Genomic DNA, 19,064 nt, shown 5'->3' with positions numbered 1-19,064 from the left:
ATAGATGTCACAAATTATGTGAAAGGAAAATCTTTTGATCTGCAAACTATGGACAGTTCATCCTGAGGGGTTAAATCAATCTTTAGAATTTATATTTAGGTACTTTTAGTGTTTTTTTCTTTTTCTAGTGGTATTATATGTCAATTGTATAGAGTAGAAAGGGACCCTTATTAATATTATTACTATTTTTTAAATTATTATTTGTTTTATATACATTTACATACATTTATATACATTTACAGACAATAACATGATGCCTCTTCCACCACGTAGTGAGGTGAGCTGGCCATTCATCTCCCTTCTAACTTTATTTGCTTATGTAATTCTCTCAGTTTAATAATTATGCAGCTGGAGATAATGTGTTTTTAACATCCATAACTTTTATAATATCTCATTAAATCTGTACCCAAATATTTCTTTTGTTGTTATTTAGGTACTATTTTTATTTGTAGTGTTGTATGCATATGGTTAGGTCATAAGATAATCTATGTCATAGCTAATTATTAATAAATTATTATCTCTTCATGCAGTTGCAGTATGGTTCTGCCATATATATATATATATATATATATATATATATATATATATATTTTATTTATTTATTTTTTTTATTTATTTTTTTTTTATTTTATGTGAAAGAAATATATCTCAAGGGGTCCCCTTGAGAAGGTCTTTGTGAAGACGAGACACTTTGGGTACTGCTTGGTGTTCTGACTACTTTATGGCCGAAATTGCACACTCTGGTTACATGAGAGGAGAGATAAGCCTATTGGTTTATATTTACTGTACAAGCATACATAGTATTGCTCTTATTTCTATTAAATATTTTTATATATTATTTGCTTGAGCATTAATTGAATCTAACAGTTATAAGGACGTACTATACTATTGTGGCTATCCTTTTGAGTTCCATTTTACATCTGGATTCGTGTCCTGAGGACAAGAAGGTTTTACATATATCAGATAAGCTGTTTATATATCACTTTTTGGTACGGGTTCTAATTGGCACTTCTCACTTTCTTATTTTGTCTTTAGAAGAATTACGCTATGTGTGGCACTTCTTTTTCTTTTTGATCTATATATTTTAGTTACTATACATTGAACTTTTGAACTTATTAGTTGGTGCTTCTTGTTTGTTTATAATTTGCACTACTGTCAAACGCCCAAAATGAGGTAACTGAGGTAACTGAAATAAAATCTTAGTTAAAATAAATTGTGTTTTGGAAATACAAACCTAAGGACCCATATACTCGGTTGATAAAAAGCTGAATGGTTTTATTTGCTTCTTGAATTAACACAACCCGTGAAGAAGGGGCAAAGCTTAGCAGCCCATGTGGCTCATCACTGGCTTCTACAGTCAGAACTGCTTCATATCCTTGTTCATCAAGGACAGCAACACCTGAACCTGAAATCCCTAGAAAACAAAGTAATAATACAAGGGTAAGTACAAGCAGGTCAGGTAAAGGGGTCTATTTATGACCCTTCGTTTTTTTCACTTGATACTTTTCAATCCTTATCTCCTTGATAAGGATTGTAAAGTAACGACAATGTATTAAAAAACTTCTCAGGGACAGCAGTGTCGATAACCTGCTGTCCCTGAGAAGTGACTCACCTGATCATCGCACTCTTTTCTTTTTCTTTTTTGTTAGTGCGCATGCACCGACCGAAAACTTGGTGCATGCGCACTAACATCCTGGAAGGCAAACTGTACGATAAGTGACAGGGAGGGATCACATGATCCCTCCACACATGCGCTGTCCAGCTCTGCTCTTCAGAGCAGAGCTGACAGCTGCGAAAGTTTTCAGATATGTTAATGTACGCCAGCTTCAGAGGGCGCCAGCTTCAGAGGGCGTACATTAACATGTAGAAAAAGAGAAAAATTTCTCTATGAAGACTTTCATACATAGCGGTTCTGAGCACTTCCCATACACTGTTATGGGGAGTGCTCAGAAAAACGATAGGAAATGCAAAGCAGCAGATATGTGAGATATCTGCTGCGAAGCTTCAATAATACATAGTAATTTCATGGTAAACTGTTGTTTTTCGGGGGTTTAACACAGGGGGAATGCTTGATAAATAGGCCCCTTAATGTTTCTGCTACCTCTTTCTTTATTATTATTATTATTATTAATTTTTATTTATAGGGCGCCACTAGGTATCCGTAGCGCCGTACAGGGACAAACAAGTACAATACAAGGTGAGACAGCACGATACAGTAAACAAAATGCACAGTAACTCCGAGATCTCAAAGCACAGCTAGAGGGGCGGGTGGAGGGGAGAGGGGAAGGTCCCGCATACGGCGGAGCCCAAGAGGGCACGGAGGGCAGGGAAACCCCCAGAGAGGAGAGGAGGGAGCAAGAGGGAACGGGGAGGAGGAGGGCAAGGTAGCTGGAGAGCAGAGTTAAAGTGGTGAAGACAGGAGGAGAGATGACCCTGCTTGAAGGAGCGTACAATCTAAGGGGTGGGGTAGACAGACAGAGAGACACGAGGGAGGGAGAGAAGGAGGATAAGGGAAGGGGAGTGAAGGGGAAGAGGCAGAAGATCTGGTAGGGAGTTAAGTGGGAGACTGGAAAGCTTTAAGAAAAAGGTGGGTTTTTAGAGCCCGTTTGAAACTGGACAGATTAGGGCAGGTTCTGATAGAGGGAGGGAGCTTGTTCCAGTGGAGGGGGGCAGCGCGGGCGAAGTCTTGGATACGCGCATGGGAGGAGGTGATCAGGGGAGAAGAGAGGCGACGGTCATTGGCTGATCGGAGAGGACGGGAAGGAGCATGAATAGAGAGGAGGGTGGAGATGTAGGGTGCAGTGGAGTTGGCGAGGGCCTTGTAAGTAAGAGTGAGAAGCTTGAAAAGGATTCTGAAGGAGAAGGGGAGCCAGTGAAGGGATAGGTAGAGGGGGGAGACAGACGCGGAGCGGCGAGAAAGGAAGATAAGCCTAGTGGCTGCGTTAAGAACAGATCGAAGGGGAGCGAGATGAGATTGGGGCAGGCCAGTAAGGAGGAGGTTGCAGTAGTCCAAGCGGGAGATGATCAGAGAGTGAATAAGACATTTGGTGGCATCCTGGGAGAGGAAGGGCCGGATGCGAGCGATGTTACGCAGCTGGAAGCGGCAGGATTTCGCAAGAGAGAGAATGTGGGGGCCGAAGGAGAGAGAGGAGTCGAGGATGACACCGAGGCAGCGAAGTTGGGGGACAGGGGAGATAGAGGTGTTGTCGACAGTGATAGCGAGGTCAGCAGGGGGCGAGGTATGAGAGGGAGGAAAGACTATGAGTTCTGTTTTGGCGAGGTTGAGTTTGAGGAATCGAGAGGACATCCAGGAGGAGATGGCAGAGAGGCAGGCGGACACCCTAGAGAGGAGGGAGGGAGATCAGGTGAGGAGAGGTATAGTTGAGTGTCGTCAGCATAGAGGTGGTAGTTCAGGCCATAGGAGCTGATGAGTTCACCCAGGGAAGAGGTGTATAGAGAGAAGAGTAGGGGTCCCAGGACGGAGCCCTGAGGGACCCCGACTGGAAGGGAGGACGGGGGGGAGAGAGAACCAGATGTGGTGACGGAGAAGGATCGGTCAGCAAGGTACGAGGTGAACCAGGACAGGACAGGGCCGGAGAGGCCAAAGGACTGGAGGGTGTGGAGGAGGAGGGGGTGGTCGACGGTGTCGAAGGCTGCAGACAGGTCGAGGAGGATGAGAAGGGAGAAGTGGCCCCTGGCTTTAGCAGAGAGGAGATCGTTGGTGACTTTAGCTAGGGCCGTTTCAGTGAAGTGAAGGGGGCGGAAACCAGACTGGAGGGGATCAAGGAGGTAGTGTTCGGAAAGGTAGGAGGAAAGACGGCTGCAGACGAGCCTCTCGAGGATTTTGGAGGCAAAGGGGAGAAAGAGTTTCTTCCACTCCCATAGTGCTAAAGTTAAGTCAAGAAGGTCTAATCCCAGCCACCCCTAACAATCCATGGTTTTTAGGTTCCCAACAGGTTTATAGATTTATTGCAAAGAGAGTCGCTTTGTCAGGCTTGGTCCTCTGTATTATATTTCATCTCTTTAGAGAATGTCTATATTTAAAACATAGTGTCCTACTGGATGTGTGATCTTCTGGTCAAAATAGACGTGTTTAGCAATAACTTCATTAACTGTGATCCTGAGTAAGTTATTTGAGGAAGCATAAAGTAATTTGGGTTTCGTTAAGGTACCCATGCAAGTTTTGGCCAGCATCAAATGACCAAATCAATGAGCCAATTGTGTAGCATACATCAGGAATGACACAATATTTATGCCTACACATCTAGGTTCCTGTTGCCCAGCTCCAATGGTATTGAGAAACAACAATCCTTATTACCCCCAAGGTCGCATGGAATTGTAAATACTTCCGTTTGTGTGATTGCTGGAACTACAAGAGTTGCTGTCTGTACGATCCTGACAAAATAAAATTACAGCAAAGCGGTTCAGCAAACTGTGTCAGCAACATTTGTTTGGCGTGCCTGTCACAAAATATATATATATATATATATATATATATATATATATATATATATATATATATATATTATTGTAAATGATCCTTAAATGTTTGGAAAACTATAACTAATGAAATACTTACAAACATAAAATTTATTAGTAATGGGAATTGAAAGTGCAAGTAATAACAAACATAATAATTGGCATGCAGGCTAGTTAAGTGACTATGTAACATGTGTGCCCACAATGCCATTTATGAATGCTCAAGGCCAAGTTACCAACTACAACCCCAGTTCCAAAATAGCAAGTCGCAAATGTGCAGTAATAGAGCTGGCAGGAAACCAGACAAGCAGGTGTGGATGCTACATTTGTGGTCGATAATGTTACTATTGGCTCAGGAACAAATAAACTAGTTAAAACCATGATAAAATTCCATGCAAAGGTCAGGAAAGATAGGGTCCAATCAGAATCAAGAGTCAAATCCAGTGTTTGCTTCATGTAGCACATGCTTAACAAGCATGTTATCTGAATGTCTCATATGACAAGACCTTACATGCATGCTCCTAAGTCACCAAATAGGTTACGTTATAATTCCACAAACACACATAAACATACATGCATACAGGCGCGGGCTGGGAGAGGGAAGCCCGGGGGGCACACAGGCAGCCGCATCACATGAAACAGGATGCGGCCGCGTCATTGATGACGCGGCCACATCGCTTGTCAAAATGTGGTATATTGCAGCCGGGGGGGCAGCCGGCCGGCCTACCCCCGGCCCTAATAGCGGTCTGACTGAGCGGCCCGGGGGGCAGCCAGCCCGCCCCTGCATGCATAGTACTGCTGCACAAACTGTGTGAAGTGGGTAGGATTAGTACAGCATGATCGAACATGTCACGTTATCTCTGGGGTCACTTCATAGCGTCATTTATTCCAAAGGCCTGTGCTCCATTTGTAGAATGATGCATGAAAGTTAAATACCTGACAGACACGTTTAGTTGAAATCTACATCTTATTACATTATCAGATTCCTCCTACCTTGTGTTGTGACACCGTACAGGACAAGACGGTATTCCTCTCTCTCTTCAGGAATCTGATCGTCTAGGAGATGAACTGTAAAACTTGTGTTCAATGACGCCTATTCATGGTGCCACAAGAAAAAAAACATGTTAATTGATTCACTATTCATAATTTGGATATGCAATTACATAGTGTCTAAGTTGGTTATAATGACATGTCATAAAACTCTACACCTCTTCACTGTCTTCTCTGGAGTATACTACTCAGGCACAGTTGATTGTCTGTGGAAAATGTAACCAGCATCTGCAGCATATTACATTGTGCAGAACTTCGCTTCAGATGTAGACTTGGAACATAGGTCCGCAGACGCCAGAAGAATTTTTCCTGAGTTGTGAGAATTAAACCAGCATACAGAACAAGAGGTGTGAAAACGTACACTTGTCTATACTTACACAATAACATCGGAATTACACAGAACTGCTGAGAATTACACCCTGCACAGCATGCAGAGCAGGATGTACAGTGGGATCCATACATACAGAATAACAGCATATTCAGAATTACTTATAAAGAATATAATAACAATAAAAAAACAATAAGGTAATGGCAAAGTTTCCTGCATTTAGAAATTCATGATTATTGTCTAACCATAATAAATATAAAATAATATGCTATTGTTTCTCAAACAAATTCATGACTAGACTTCTGTAATGCTGCATGTATACAGGGAGCTGTTTGCTTTACAGTAACTTTACCAAGTTACGAATGTTTTAAATAGGGAGTGTGAAATAGATTTTGGTGTTTTAGTCATTTTTGGGCACACCAGGTTTTGAATCAAAAGTTTCACATTCACATGTCACAAATGCAACATTGGGTCTTGTTGTGACAGCCTTTATTGATTATAAGCTAAAGCTAAAAGTGTATTCTCCAGTGACCAGATGCTCCTGTCATGAGCTGTTTCACGTCTCTCTGGTGCTTTTTTAAGTAACTATTTTTGTTATTACTTATCCTGAGTATTTAATAATGCTGGATTAACATTACTGAACCAAGAGACTTGTATTTAATAAGAGTTTGATATTTAAATTTGTCATCAGTGTTTACCTTTTATCTAGCCATATTTAATGTAAAGGTTATCTCTGCATTATTCTACTACTATATATTTTAATATTTGGTGATATAGTATAATTTATTATATATAGTCCAGAAAGCGAACAGTGGTACTGTTCAGTTCACATATCTATATTTCATGGAAACTAAAGTCTTATTTTTCCCTTTCTTTATATGTGATGTAAGCAGGAAAGTAAGTTTGAAAATATTGTTTTTAATGTTCGATCTTAAGACAAATACATTTTGGTGGGAGACATTGAAATTACTTGCACACAGCAGGCAGCAATGAATGGTCCTCAGAGCTCCTCTCTGCTCCTTCCTGCCACCCTCCTCCCTTCTTAATAAATGTTTGATATTAAAATAAAAAGTAAGTGAAGTGGTGCAGATAGAGTTGGAGGCAGGAATTTGTAGCACATATTGCACTTCATTAGTACTTTTGTACTTCAATTTTTTTTAAATAAATTCTTATAGCAGGCCTTGCTGTACAATTTTTATAGAAAATATATCTATATATTAATAGCATAAGTATGACTTTTATGAGTGACTTAAACCAAATTAAAGGTCTTGGTCTGCAGATTTGCAGAGAAATATTGGCGTTGTAATCGGTTGCATCATTTCGGAGTTATTTCGCAAAACATCCATCCACCATTAAGAACAATACATTGCCATTGTCCTCTGGAAAATGTGTCAGTTAGCAATATACCTGTGCATCTGCTGTTTTCTCTGGAACTGTGACAGTTAGTGAGCTCTGCCTGTGCACCTGCTGGGTGGCCTGGAACATGTGACCCGCTGAGTGGTCTGGAAACTGTGACAGTTATTTGCAGCCACATATATCAGCACTTCTTGTGGGGACCAGGTCCAGCAATGTAACTTTGATGGAAGAAGTTATACATATATTGTAGTATATAAATAAATTCTTTAGTTCCTTTAATATAGTGATTGATAATATAGTCATTTATTTATTATACTCCGTTGTTAAAATTTCTAAATGTAATGTAGTGTATAAAAATGTTATTGAATTCCGTTAATAAAGTAATTTAGTCACTACATTTCAGTTTAATATAAGGTGGTTACCACCGGGTTTTTCTAGTTTTTATAACTTCACTGGATAAACCATATAGGAATGTTTTATAATGGGGATAGTGTGTCCTAAAAGGCTCACAAATGCTATATTTGGGATAAACCATTTCTTTTGCTCAACACAAAACACTGAAGTTTTGCAGACAATCTGAGAACTGGAGAAGTTGAGAAAGATACATTGTTCTCCAAACATTATTGCAATGAGGATGTTGTAGCAAAACTTCTTTCTGCTCACCAATAGATTCATGTGTCATTATTGAATGTATGGAACTGTAGAGTTTTATTTAAAAATATAACTAGCTTAAAATCTTTCTAAATAAAACTATGCATCCACTTCTATACCTGCTCTTCCCTATCTCTTTTAATAAAGCAATTTTAACCTTTAAACAGCAAATAAATCCATTACTTGAAATATATGTGAAATAACTGGAGGGTATACACTCAACTATGTCCATCACCATGACACAGCCTGGTGAGCTTGCTGTGTAGAAATGCACTGTGTGGACCTAAGTATTGGAGAGCCAGTGATGTCACACTAACCCAAATTACTGCATGTTCAGTTTTGTAACCTGCATCAGATCACATTGGAACATCATAGTAGAATTGGGAGGTAATATTTCCTTTTGCATGAGAGCTGCAATGAAATGTCATGGTAACACTGAACAATGTTCCATCTCTAAAAATCTATTTTGGGGTTAAATGATCCTTCAAATGCTATACCTGCATTTTAATCTCTTTCCTTTGCTATCAGGAGTCTCTACAAGCCAGATGGTATATAAAGTAAAAGGATGATTTGGTTGTAGGGCTGTTGCGTTCTAAAAAAAGGGAGCCTTTGTGATTTCATCCAATTCTTACTATGAATTCTAGGGAGATTTCGGCCACTGAGCATGGGTACTTTTTGCATTATTTGTACATTATTCCCATTTCTTTCTACTTTGCGCAAAGATGTTTTAAAGGAAAAAAAAAATAATATCATCAAACAATATAATTGGTAGTTGATCTATTTCACAGACTAAAATGGTAACAAGCTAATTGTTATTCATATGTTAAGTATTATTACTATGTGTTCATGGTGCAAATAGACTGATATAATGATCTGACTAACAAGCGTAAGTTAATATTCTGAAACAAGTAAATGTATAGTAAGACCAGCTTCTCTTTTAAGATATATCCAAAATGGTCGATTTACAGATGACATCATCATATCACTCATCATCCCTAAGTCTATTGTCTTATCGGGAAGCTTGGGAAAAGTTGCACAAGTCTTAAAATAGAGCTGCACATGGCCCTGGAAGTTGTGCACCCGACACCATAATTTGCGCACGTTATCGCGGACGTTATGGAATCATCCAATTATTTGTTGTTATCATTGTCTGATGTGTTCTTTGACCTATTGCATAATGCATATTATAATTACATGTGACGTAATAATAGCATACATCACTAACCTATTCTTTACTTATGATAAATATCTGCCTGCTCTGTTGGACGGGAGGCATTCTGGATTGAAGCTGTTACTAATATCACACTGCGTTCCCTTTAATTGGTAATAGTGCATGAACCTTCATTTTACTTTGACATTACAAAAAAATTGGACGTTCAATTATTCTACTTTTAATAGATAATATGTAGTAAAATTCTTAGCCTAGTCAACTGCAATTCAATGTGTCCAATAGCTTAAACCCTAGTTAACAGATATGTAATACTCATATTTTAAACATTATTCTTCATAATTGTTGACTTGTGGTATTTTACACATAATAGTAATGACGATAAATAATTGCAATTATAAAGCACAGTGTTATCCCATTGGCCAATGCTGTCTGGTATACAGTGTATTGCCCACAATAATAGGACACGTATTGTATGTGGAAGGATCTCTGTTCATCTTAAGGTATACTTAACCTGCATTAGATGACAGAGGTTTTTAGGCAAAATACATAATCCAAACTAAAAGCACAAAAGAACATAAAAGGCTCTTTACACAGTGTCTTTTCAAGACTTATTTAAATGCAATTCATAAAGAAATCAATCTGAAAAAAACTTGTTACAATTTAATTAGCTGCTGAGTTTTTTAACAGCTGTTTTGCACATAAAGAATTGTAGAAAATGTGTTAACTGGGAGACAAAAGTGTAATACTAGAAATTAGCACATTAATGTTTATTATTTGCCTGGCACAACATAAATAAATGTATAGCTATATAAATACTTATTATTTATACAAAGTTACATATGGTCAAAAAGATCCTGCACAACCATCATCATCATCAACTTTTATTTATATAGCGCCAGCAAATTCCATGGCGCTTTACAATTGGGAACAAACATAGTAATAAAACAATACTGGGTAATACAGACAGACAGAGAGGTAAGAGTACCCTGCTTTCAAGCTTACACTCTATGGGACAATGGGAGTTGGATACATGGGGTTAAGTGATATATATTGCTTATTGGTCCAGCCAGAGTGCTTAGTGGGCTGTTTGATTCAGTCGCACAGAAATATTGGTTAGAGGGTCAGAAGGTTGATGTCTTGTGTGAACTGTCTAAAGGGTGGTAATAGGGTAACCTAGTGAGGTTAAGAGGGTGGTTGAGGAATATTATAAAGGTGGGTTTTCAGAGAACGCTTGAACGTTTAAAGACAAGAGGAATCTCTTATTGTGCGAGGGAAGGAAATCCACATAGTGGATACAGCCTGAAAACAGTCCTGTAACTGGGAATGGGAGCATGTAATGAGCGTGGAAGAGAGATGCAGATCTTGTGCAGAATGGAGGTGTCGAGTTGGGAGATATTTTGAGACAAGTGAGTAGATGTATATTGCTGCAGTTTTATTGATGACCTATGCTAGTAGAAAGAAGTATTTTATAATGTATTCTGTAAAAAAGAGGCAACCAATGTAGAGAATGACAGAGTGATTCAGCAGAGGAAGAACGATTTAAAAGCAAATTCAATGTAACTGCTGTGTGCAAAATAGATTGTAGGGGTGAGAGTCCGATTTGGGGAAGACCAGTAAGGATGGTATTGCAATAGTCAATGATAAGTGCAAGAATTAAAAAAATTTAAGTATCTAGTGTAAGATATTTGCATTTTCTGGAAATGGTTTTAGATGTACGTAACATGATTTAGATATAGAGTCGAAATGGTGAACAAAGGATAGTTCTGAGTTACACCTAGGCAGCGAACTTGTAGGGTGGGATGTATGGTCATGTTGTCAACAGAAATAGAAATGTCAGGTAGGTAACTTAGGTTTGCTGGTGGGAATATTATTAATTTTGAAAGAGTTTGAGTTGGCGAAAGAATTTAGATAGGAAGTATTAGAACCAGGACAGGACAGTGCCTGAAGACCTAGGGATTGTAGCATTTGTATGAGAAGAGAGTGGTCAACAGTGTCAGATGCAGCAGAGAGATCCACGAGAATAAGAGTGTAATGGACTTTAGTTTTAGCAGTGATTAAATCATTGACGCAATCTCTGTGAAGTGTTGAGAATGAAAGCCTGACTGAAGAGGCTCCAATAGGTTATTTGCAGAAAGAACGTCTGTGAGGCGAGTGTAGGCAAGTCTCTCTAGAAGCTTGGTGGGGCATGGGAGCTGAGAGATGGGATGGTTTTTTCAGAATAGGAGTAATCATTGTGTGTTTGAATAATGATGAAATGATACCAGTAGAGAGAGAGAGAAAGAGAGAGAGAGAGATTACAGATTTTAGTTAGAGGTGGAATAAGCACAGCAGACAGGGATCTACTGATTTGTCAGGGAATAGTATCAAGAGGACAGGAGGTAGAGTAGGAAGATAAGAAGAGAGAAGACACTTCATCTTCGTTTGTGGGATCAAATGAGGAGAGGGTGTCAGAGGGGGAGCTGGGAAGGTATGGAATCGATTGCTTGTTGGGAAAGTTGATACCATCTGTAAAATTGTTTATATGAAGAATATTATTCAATTTTAATTATATAGCACGTCACATTCACCACACTTACTTCTGGAAAGAATAGAATTCCTGTGCTGTTTTCAAAGTTTAGCTCCACATTGTGTCCTAAAATTTTCCAGTGGACTGTTACATTCCCACGGCCAGGGGAAGTTCGTAAAACATGGAACAGCAAACTTTCTCCTAGAACAGAATAAAAACATAGCAATCTAGAACATATTTGTCTAATGTACAGCAGTTTTATTGTTAAGATACTTATGAAGATAAGTAAGAAAAAAATCAGTTACATATTATTTGGGAGCAGTATCAGTCTTCAAGAGCTGAAGAGAAAATTCCTAGTTTCCAATTTTGCAGCAATAATTTTCTCCTGCACCATGATGTCACAGCTGTGTGGAAGTTCTTCCTTCCAACATACTTGGTGTCTCTCACATTGCCCACTACCTGTACTGACCTAGTTTATATAGGAAGCAAGGTTGTAAAAAAACAGATCCACCAAGATTAATCTTTTTCTAAATTCTAATTGTGTTGATCCAGAGGAAGGAAAAACAAGCCCCAGTGTGACAGATGCCGATTTACCCTCACAGTGGGGAACAAAATGGAGGGTAGATCAAATCCCTGGATCAATCACCCCATTAATGTCCTCTAGCAAATATAGATAGAGGTTAGCAGAGTTCACCCTCTATTGCCAGTTTGAGAAACACTACAATACCTGAAAAACAAATGATAATCCCTCCATGGTTTCATAGTTATCTGCCCTCTAGTTTATCATACCCCATAACTGGGCAGATGGTTACACTATGTGCACATGGGCACACCAATGAAATAGGGCATTATCATCCCACCACGGTGAGGTCCTCCTCCCAACAGTCATGGAGGTCGGAACAGTGAGACAGTCCCCTGAAATCGGGACTGTCCAACCGAAATTGGGACAGTAGATATGTATTGTTTATTTAAAAATAAGGCTTGCACATCTGTTATATTGGGTTTGTTATTTTGGGTTCCACAATCAAATGCTTGATTAGGCTTTCAACCAGTAATATACCAATATAAATGAAACACAACTAAGTCATGTAACGTTCGAAAAAAGGAACGCACCTTCTCGGCCAATCAGAGCCCTTGAGGCTGTGTGAAAACCAATCAGACCAGCAACATTATCATTTGCCAAAATGACTATAGTAACAGTGCTGGAACTAGGAAGAATGCGGCTTCCTCCCTCAGTATTTGTGAGTCCGATTATAATACTCTCATTATCCTCTGGCTCGGAGTCATCCAGTATGATCAGAGTTACCACCTTACTTGTTTCACCTGTCAAACAGCAAAAACACAATGTAGATGAAGTAAAAAGACAGATAACTATGACAAATTATACAGCATAGTCTTTCAACAGTAAAATAAAACAAAATCTAATATGAAACATGCACAATTTATGACTTTTGTCTTATAATAAACTTTCTCATCCAAGACAGAAAAGAAAGAATAGCTATATTCAGGAGTGGAAAACGGCACGACCCAGTAAAACGAGAGGGGGGCAGCGATGCCTGTCCACCCTCCCGAGACTCCCACTTTGCTCTTGTCGACACGACCTTCAGCCACAGTACAAGACTTCATACTTCACCAAGATCCTATCAAACCCAAATTAAAAGAAAAAAATTTGCCGGGAATTGGAAACACTCTAACAGACCAAGGGGTAAATGTATTAAAGTCCGGTTTTTTCAACTTGCCAGGAATCGGCCAGTTGACAGCTACAATTTAAAGCGGCGCTGCCTTGTAAAGGGAAACTTGACATTACAAGGCAGCGCCGCTTTAAATTTTAGCTGTCAACTCGCCGATTCCCGGCGAGTTGAAAAAAACGGACTTTAATACATTTACCCCCAAGTTCAATACATTGAGGTCTATTTGACAAGCAATGAAGAGCCAAAATGCTGGATCTTTTACTGTGTTTTCATATTTCATAGATTGTTAACGCTGAAGAAAACAGAGATTAATGTGGCATTAACCTAATTAAAGGAATGTACCGCTGTCCCCATAGATCTATATGGAGACAGCAGCATTAGGCATCTTATTAAGCTGCGAAAAGAAAAGTAAAGCCATCTCAGGATGACATTACCTATGTTTTTCAATGAGATCCAGCTGAAGACTTTTGGCTTCACTGGTTCCCTCACTGGTGAAAGCCTTATGCAGATGAGCATAGCACCTTCTCCATGCATCAGCAGTGATAGATGGACAGAAAAAAGGCTTTGTGGAGTAGGGTGGTCGTCGCCAGAGCAGCCCCGGCATGGTAAATTACAGTGGTACTTAATTATGTATACATAATGATAATTTCCACGCTGGGGTCATAAATAAACCCTATTGTTTGTTACACTTTAATTCACTGGGATTTCTTAATACTGATGCTTGTATAACTAGAACCACCAGCATAACCATGGCAGTCATGCTGACACTTGGAGAACCACAAGTGCCAACATGGCCTGACACCCACGGCTAAACAAACACAATAAATCTTTCAGCGATTGATAAGCTGTGGTTAAGGGCACCAATTGCAAGGGGTCTGCAGTCCCCCAAAAAAACAAATATATGAAAAATGCAAATGCAACGGTGTTCCTAAACCACACAAATACATACACTGCCGAAATATAACAATGAAACAGTTGGGATTTCGATCTCTAGCGATTTTTAAAATGGCCATTTTGACAGAAACACATCTCTAGAGATTTTACATCAAATCTCAGGTTAATACATTGGCGAGTTTCAACTCTCCCGAGAAAATCGCACGATTTTGAAAACCGGAGCTTGATACATTTACCCCTAGATGACACTGTTAGGTATATAGTCACATAAGTTTCTGTTGCCTCTGTTATTGATACATTATACTAATGATCATCACGTGGGATTTAGCAGCAACTAATCAATCAAAGCAGCAATCTCAAGAAGCCACCCTGTGTTGATCAGTGTTGACAACATCCCAGAGAAGTCAACCTGCTGCTGAGGCCAGGGGCAGGAAGGCCATGCGAATCCCGTCTATAAGCCCTGTCGAAATCAATGCTCAATAGTGAGATTTGCTACATAATACAGTGGGGGCGGGGACAGGATGATGCGTTTAGCTGTGAATGGCATCATTAAGCCCCGCCCCTACCTACTACACTAGGGAAGTGTGCAGAATCCAGGGGACTGCACTTCTCTCCTGGGATAGAAGCACATGGCTATGTGGCACTACAGGTTCCACTGGTCAAATGCCAGCATTCTCTGGCAGCCATGGGTATGCTGGTAGTTGTGATTTTACAAACCTCAGTATAGCCAAGCAGTTTATGGGACCAGTATTGCCACATGCAAATATACTTTTTTTTTTTACATTATCTAAGACCCCCAACACCCACCGCACAAGAGTACCGGGAGAGCCCTAGTGCTATCAGCACTGGGCTATTGTTTTTTGGTCCCGCATTGTTTTGCATGCCCAATATCCCTAGATAACTCAACTTGGTGCAGAACAGGCTGGTAATGTGTCACATTATAGCAGGGGGATCCTATGCTGCAAGTTCCTCTGCAAGTGACGCGAGCACACCAAGCTATGATCGCTGATGCTTAGATCACCTATGGGGGCGGGGACACACCATTATATTTATTTAAACATATTTTTACATTGTATTCTGCACTCGCTTCCACAACCCTTCCCCTTCCCTCCCCCGATACCTTTATTTGTACACACTCTACCTGATAAAGGACCAAGCGCTGTAAACATGTAGGGCCTGAGTCATTAAGGAGAGCAAAGCATAAAAAAATGAGTAACTTTGCACCTGGGCAAAACCATGTTGCATTGGAGGGGGAGGTAAATTAAAATATGGGAACAGATTTATAGTTGAGGTAGGGCATGTGCTAAATCAACTTTACATTTCAATGGGGAAAAAAACGCTATCAAGTATTTGTGTGGTACATGAAAAAACTGCCAGTATTTAACTTATGTGCAAAATATTAACCTAATTTGCACCCCTTGCATTGTAACATGGTTTGTCCCTGAGAACATTTACTCATTTCTTTGTCTTACTTTCCTTAATGACTCAGGCCCGTAGTATCTTGTGAGGGAGGAGAGCGCACAAGAAAGTTTACAATATGGAAACTATTCCCCTTGTTTCACCTCATTTCCACCAAGATTATTTGAGTTTGTTATCACACATTGCATGTTTCTGGCAATGTGGATAATCCACAGCCAGCACAGCTGTGTCTTTTCAGGCAATACTGTATAACAAAGGTATGTAGTCAATCTGTCGACAGCCAGACTGTTGACACCAAAATGTCGACAATCAGAAATATCTATATGTTCAGTGTGTCCACATGGTTAAAATGATGACATTGTGAAAGTCGCTGACTGACAAATCGTACCCAAATCATGGCTTATTTAAAATACATTGTGGGCTGCAGTATTATCTATAAATTACTTCTGAGCTATGAGCACCGTACAAAGTATAAGGTAAACTAAAAATATTATAATGCATAAATATGTCCAATGTAAATAAAATTTATGTCTCATTTTATTCAAAACACTATCATATCACACAATCTTATAACGATTCTGCATATGTAACGAGTGTGAAGTGTACCTTCAGTGAATATTAATACTCCGTCGTCAACTGTGAAATCAACATTTCTGGAAGCTGTTCCTCCAATGACACTCCAATCAACTGTCACTTGTCCCAGACTGCCCTCTCTGCGCTCTATCACCAGCTGAACCGTCTGTGGGTGTTCCTGCAACGACACATGACGACCTCCCTCTGTTGCATTGGGATTCCGGATGTAAATCACAAACACCCCAAAAGCATCTCCATTCATCATTATAACAACCACTGACATGTTTGGCTGGCTTATAACTGGCTGATTGTTTACGCTGGTTGAAATGTTTTGTAGTCTGACTTCAAGAAGGGACACAATGAATTGCTCATCCAATTCTGGGAAACTGTCAGGTAGTATAGACACTGCAAGATTTGCAAACTCTTCTCCTTCCTGCATTGTGAACCACTGCCCTGAAACAGTTTGGTAATCACTCCCAGCCGTGGCTTGTGAGCTAAACAGCATGGACACATTGGTGCCGTTCTTCCTATATGTCCGGAACTGTGTGCTGTTCATCAACTGAGCAGAGAACGTTGTCACCCAAAAACACTGAGGAATGGCAGAGGCGTTGCTATAAGAAAAAGCTAAACATACTTGATTTCTCAGACATGTAATGGCACAAGATTGGATGGGGTCTGCTGCTAATGAAACATTAACTGTAGTTCTTGAAGATACGAGAGGAATCCCTGGTAGTGGAGGTTCATAGTAAAGCAACATGTCCTGGCCACTTTCAACTGCAAGACCAACCACATCGATCTCAGTGGTGCTGTACAAGATCTGCAAGCGGCCAAAACGCCCTGCACTGAAGAGAAATGCCACAAAGGAATCATATAATGCAAGGCCTGTTAAAAGTCTGAACATTTAGGGCATGATTCATTAAGGCACGCAAAACGAACGTAATTTGCATTTTTTAAAAAACGCAAATTACATTTGTTTTTCGTTTCAATTATTAGTATTCAATTAGGAGCGGACTTGAAGAAACGTTGTTTGTTGAATACAGATCTAAGTCCACTCTGCTCTATCAGGCAATATACTGCAAGATATGTCCAACACATGTGGAATATAAAGTCCCAAAAGAAGGCACAGAAAAAAATAAAATTATTCAATTATAGTTATCTGTTACATATAGTCATTAATGACAAAATTGTTAAAAAAAATGTTCTTTTCACACTCCAAACCATGTATCACGATGTTATGAATGTCCACTGTACACAAATACATTTTTACAGTTGCTCCCGATTGGAAACACATGTTCTAGCTTGTATACATAGCCGTCATCACTAGTAGTAGGCACTCACACCCGACCTGTAGCTGGTGCAAGTGAAACAACAGAAAAGCACATATCTTAGAGATGCCCAAAGATTGAATCGGACGCTGCTCGGGTTTGGCACAGCCTGACTGTACATTGACTATGTGCATACGCCCAGTCTCCTCCCTGTTCTGCCCCTGAAATTGTAGGCTGCCATAAGGGGCCGTTATGCTCGAAGATGAATTGGATGTTGCTTTGTTCACTGGTGTATAGTCTGGTTCTGGGCATTGCGCAAAATACGGCATGTATCGCCATTTACGTTCCTTAATGAATCAGGCCCTCAGTGATCATTATATTTTCCAACAACAATACTGAAGTGATCTACACATGATTTTGTCAATGTAGTACCAAGGACAGAGCATAATTAATAACAAACATCATAAAATTTACAACTGTAAAAACTGTAAAATGGAAAACAAGGCAATAAATGTAGGTTTAAAAATGGCATTTATGGTACTCCTTATAATTAGATCACAATATTTGCTGGAGGATCAATGGAATAAAGAACTGGAAAGTAGATAATTGTGCTAGTGCTATTACAATTTTTCAAAATTATTTACATTGGTTTATTACAGATTAGTTGTATAGTTTGCTGCAGGGCTCAACACATTTAAGAGTTGGGAGCCAAGGTCAAAGCTGGGGCACCAGCAAAAAACTCCCAGGTCCAGCCAGATAACAGCATCAGCAGTGAGAAATAACATATAAATATTTAGTATATTTGTGTGTGTGTGTGTGTGTGTGAGATTATTAGGGCAGGTACAGTTTATATACCTGTGCAGCATGGTGGCTAACTGATTAGCACTTCTGCCTTAGAGCACTGGGGTCATGAGTTCAATTCCCGACCATCGCCTTATCTGTGTGAAGTTTGTATGTTCTCCCCATGTTTGCGTGGGTTTCCTCCGGGTGTTCCGGTTTCCTCCCACACTCCAAAAACATACTGGTAGGTTAATTGGCTGCTAACAAAATTGACCCTAGTCTGTGTGTCTGTCTGTGTGTGTGTGTCTGTGTGTGTGTTAGGGAATTTAGACTGTAAGCCCCAATGGGGCAGGGACTGATGTAAGTGAGTTCTCTCTACAGAGCTGCGGAATTAGTGGTGCTATATAAATAAATGGTGATGATGATGATGATATATACACACACAGTATATGTGTGTGTATGTGCACATGCACATTGTCTTAATTGTTATGGTTTTCATTTCTGAAACTCTACCTGCCCTAATAATCTCTTTTATACTAGGTTGTACTATTGTGCATACAATGAGAACAAATACACTACATGATAATGCAACTTATCTGCTTGTTCTATTTGAATTTAATGTGAGATGAATAAATATGTTAAAAACAAACTATATCAGTCCTGCAAACAAAGCATCGACACACTAAGGTGATGTACACTCCAATGACTTTCTGTGGCCTATTGATCTTTGGGTGTGGTTACTGTAAAAAGGGGGCAGAAATGGGCAGATTGGGGGTGTGGCCAGTTTTGTTCCCTGGAATGTTGGGAGGTATTGACATATGCTGATATTATGAGGGAGGTATAGACATATACTGATATTATGAGGAAGGTATGGACATATTCTGATATTATGAGAGAACAT

General features: G+C 39.7%; 1 protein-coding gene across 1 annotated transcript in view; it reads right to left on the bottom strand.

Moving 5' to 3' along the window:
- The window catches only part of ADGRV1 (adhesion G protein-coupled receptor V1), a 397,132-nt gene that overhangs the window by 254,972 nt on the left and 123,096 nt on the right, over window positions 1-19,064 (bottom strand). Inside the window, exons 33-37 of the mRNA XM_075212995.1 lie at window positions 16,152-16,960; window positions 12,655-12,864; window positions 11,612-11,742; window positions 5,473-5,572; window positions 1,235-1,414 (exon numbers count right to left, since the gene is read on the bottom strand). Of these exons, the coding sequence (XP_075069096.1) occupies window positions 1,235-1,414; window positions 5,473-5,572; window positions 11,612-11,742; window positions 12,655-12,864; window positions 16,152-16,960 (1,430 nt within the window). The remainder of the gene's footprint in view (window positions 1-1,234; window positions 1,415-5,472; window positions 5,573-11,611; window positions 11,743-12,654; window positions 12,865-16,151; window positions 16,961-19,064) is intronic.

The sequence above is a fragment of the Mixophyes fleayi genome, chromosome 1 (genome assembly GCF_038048845.1).
Source record: "Mixophyes fleayi isolate aMixFle1 chromosome 1, aMixFle1.hap1, whole genome shotgun sequence".
Taxonomy (NCBI): domain Eukaryota; kingdom Metazoa; phylum Chordata; class Amphibia; order Anura; family Limnodynastidae; genus Mixophyes; species Mixophyes fleayi.
Note: the sequence above shows the minus strand (reverse complement) of the source record. Positions and strands in the feature narration are given on the sequence as shown.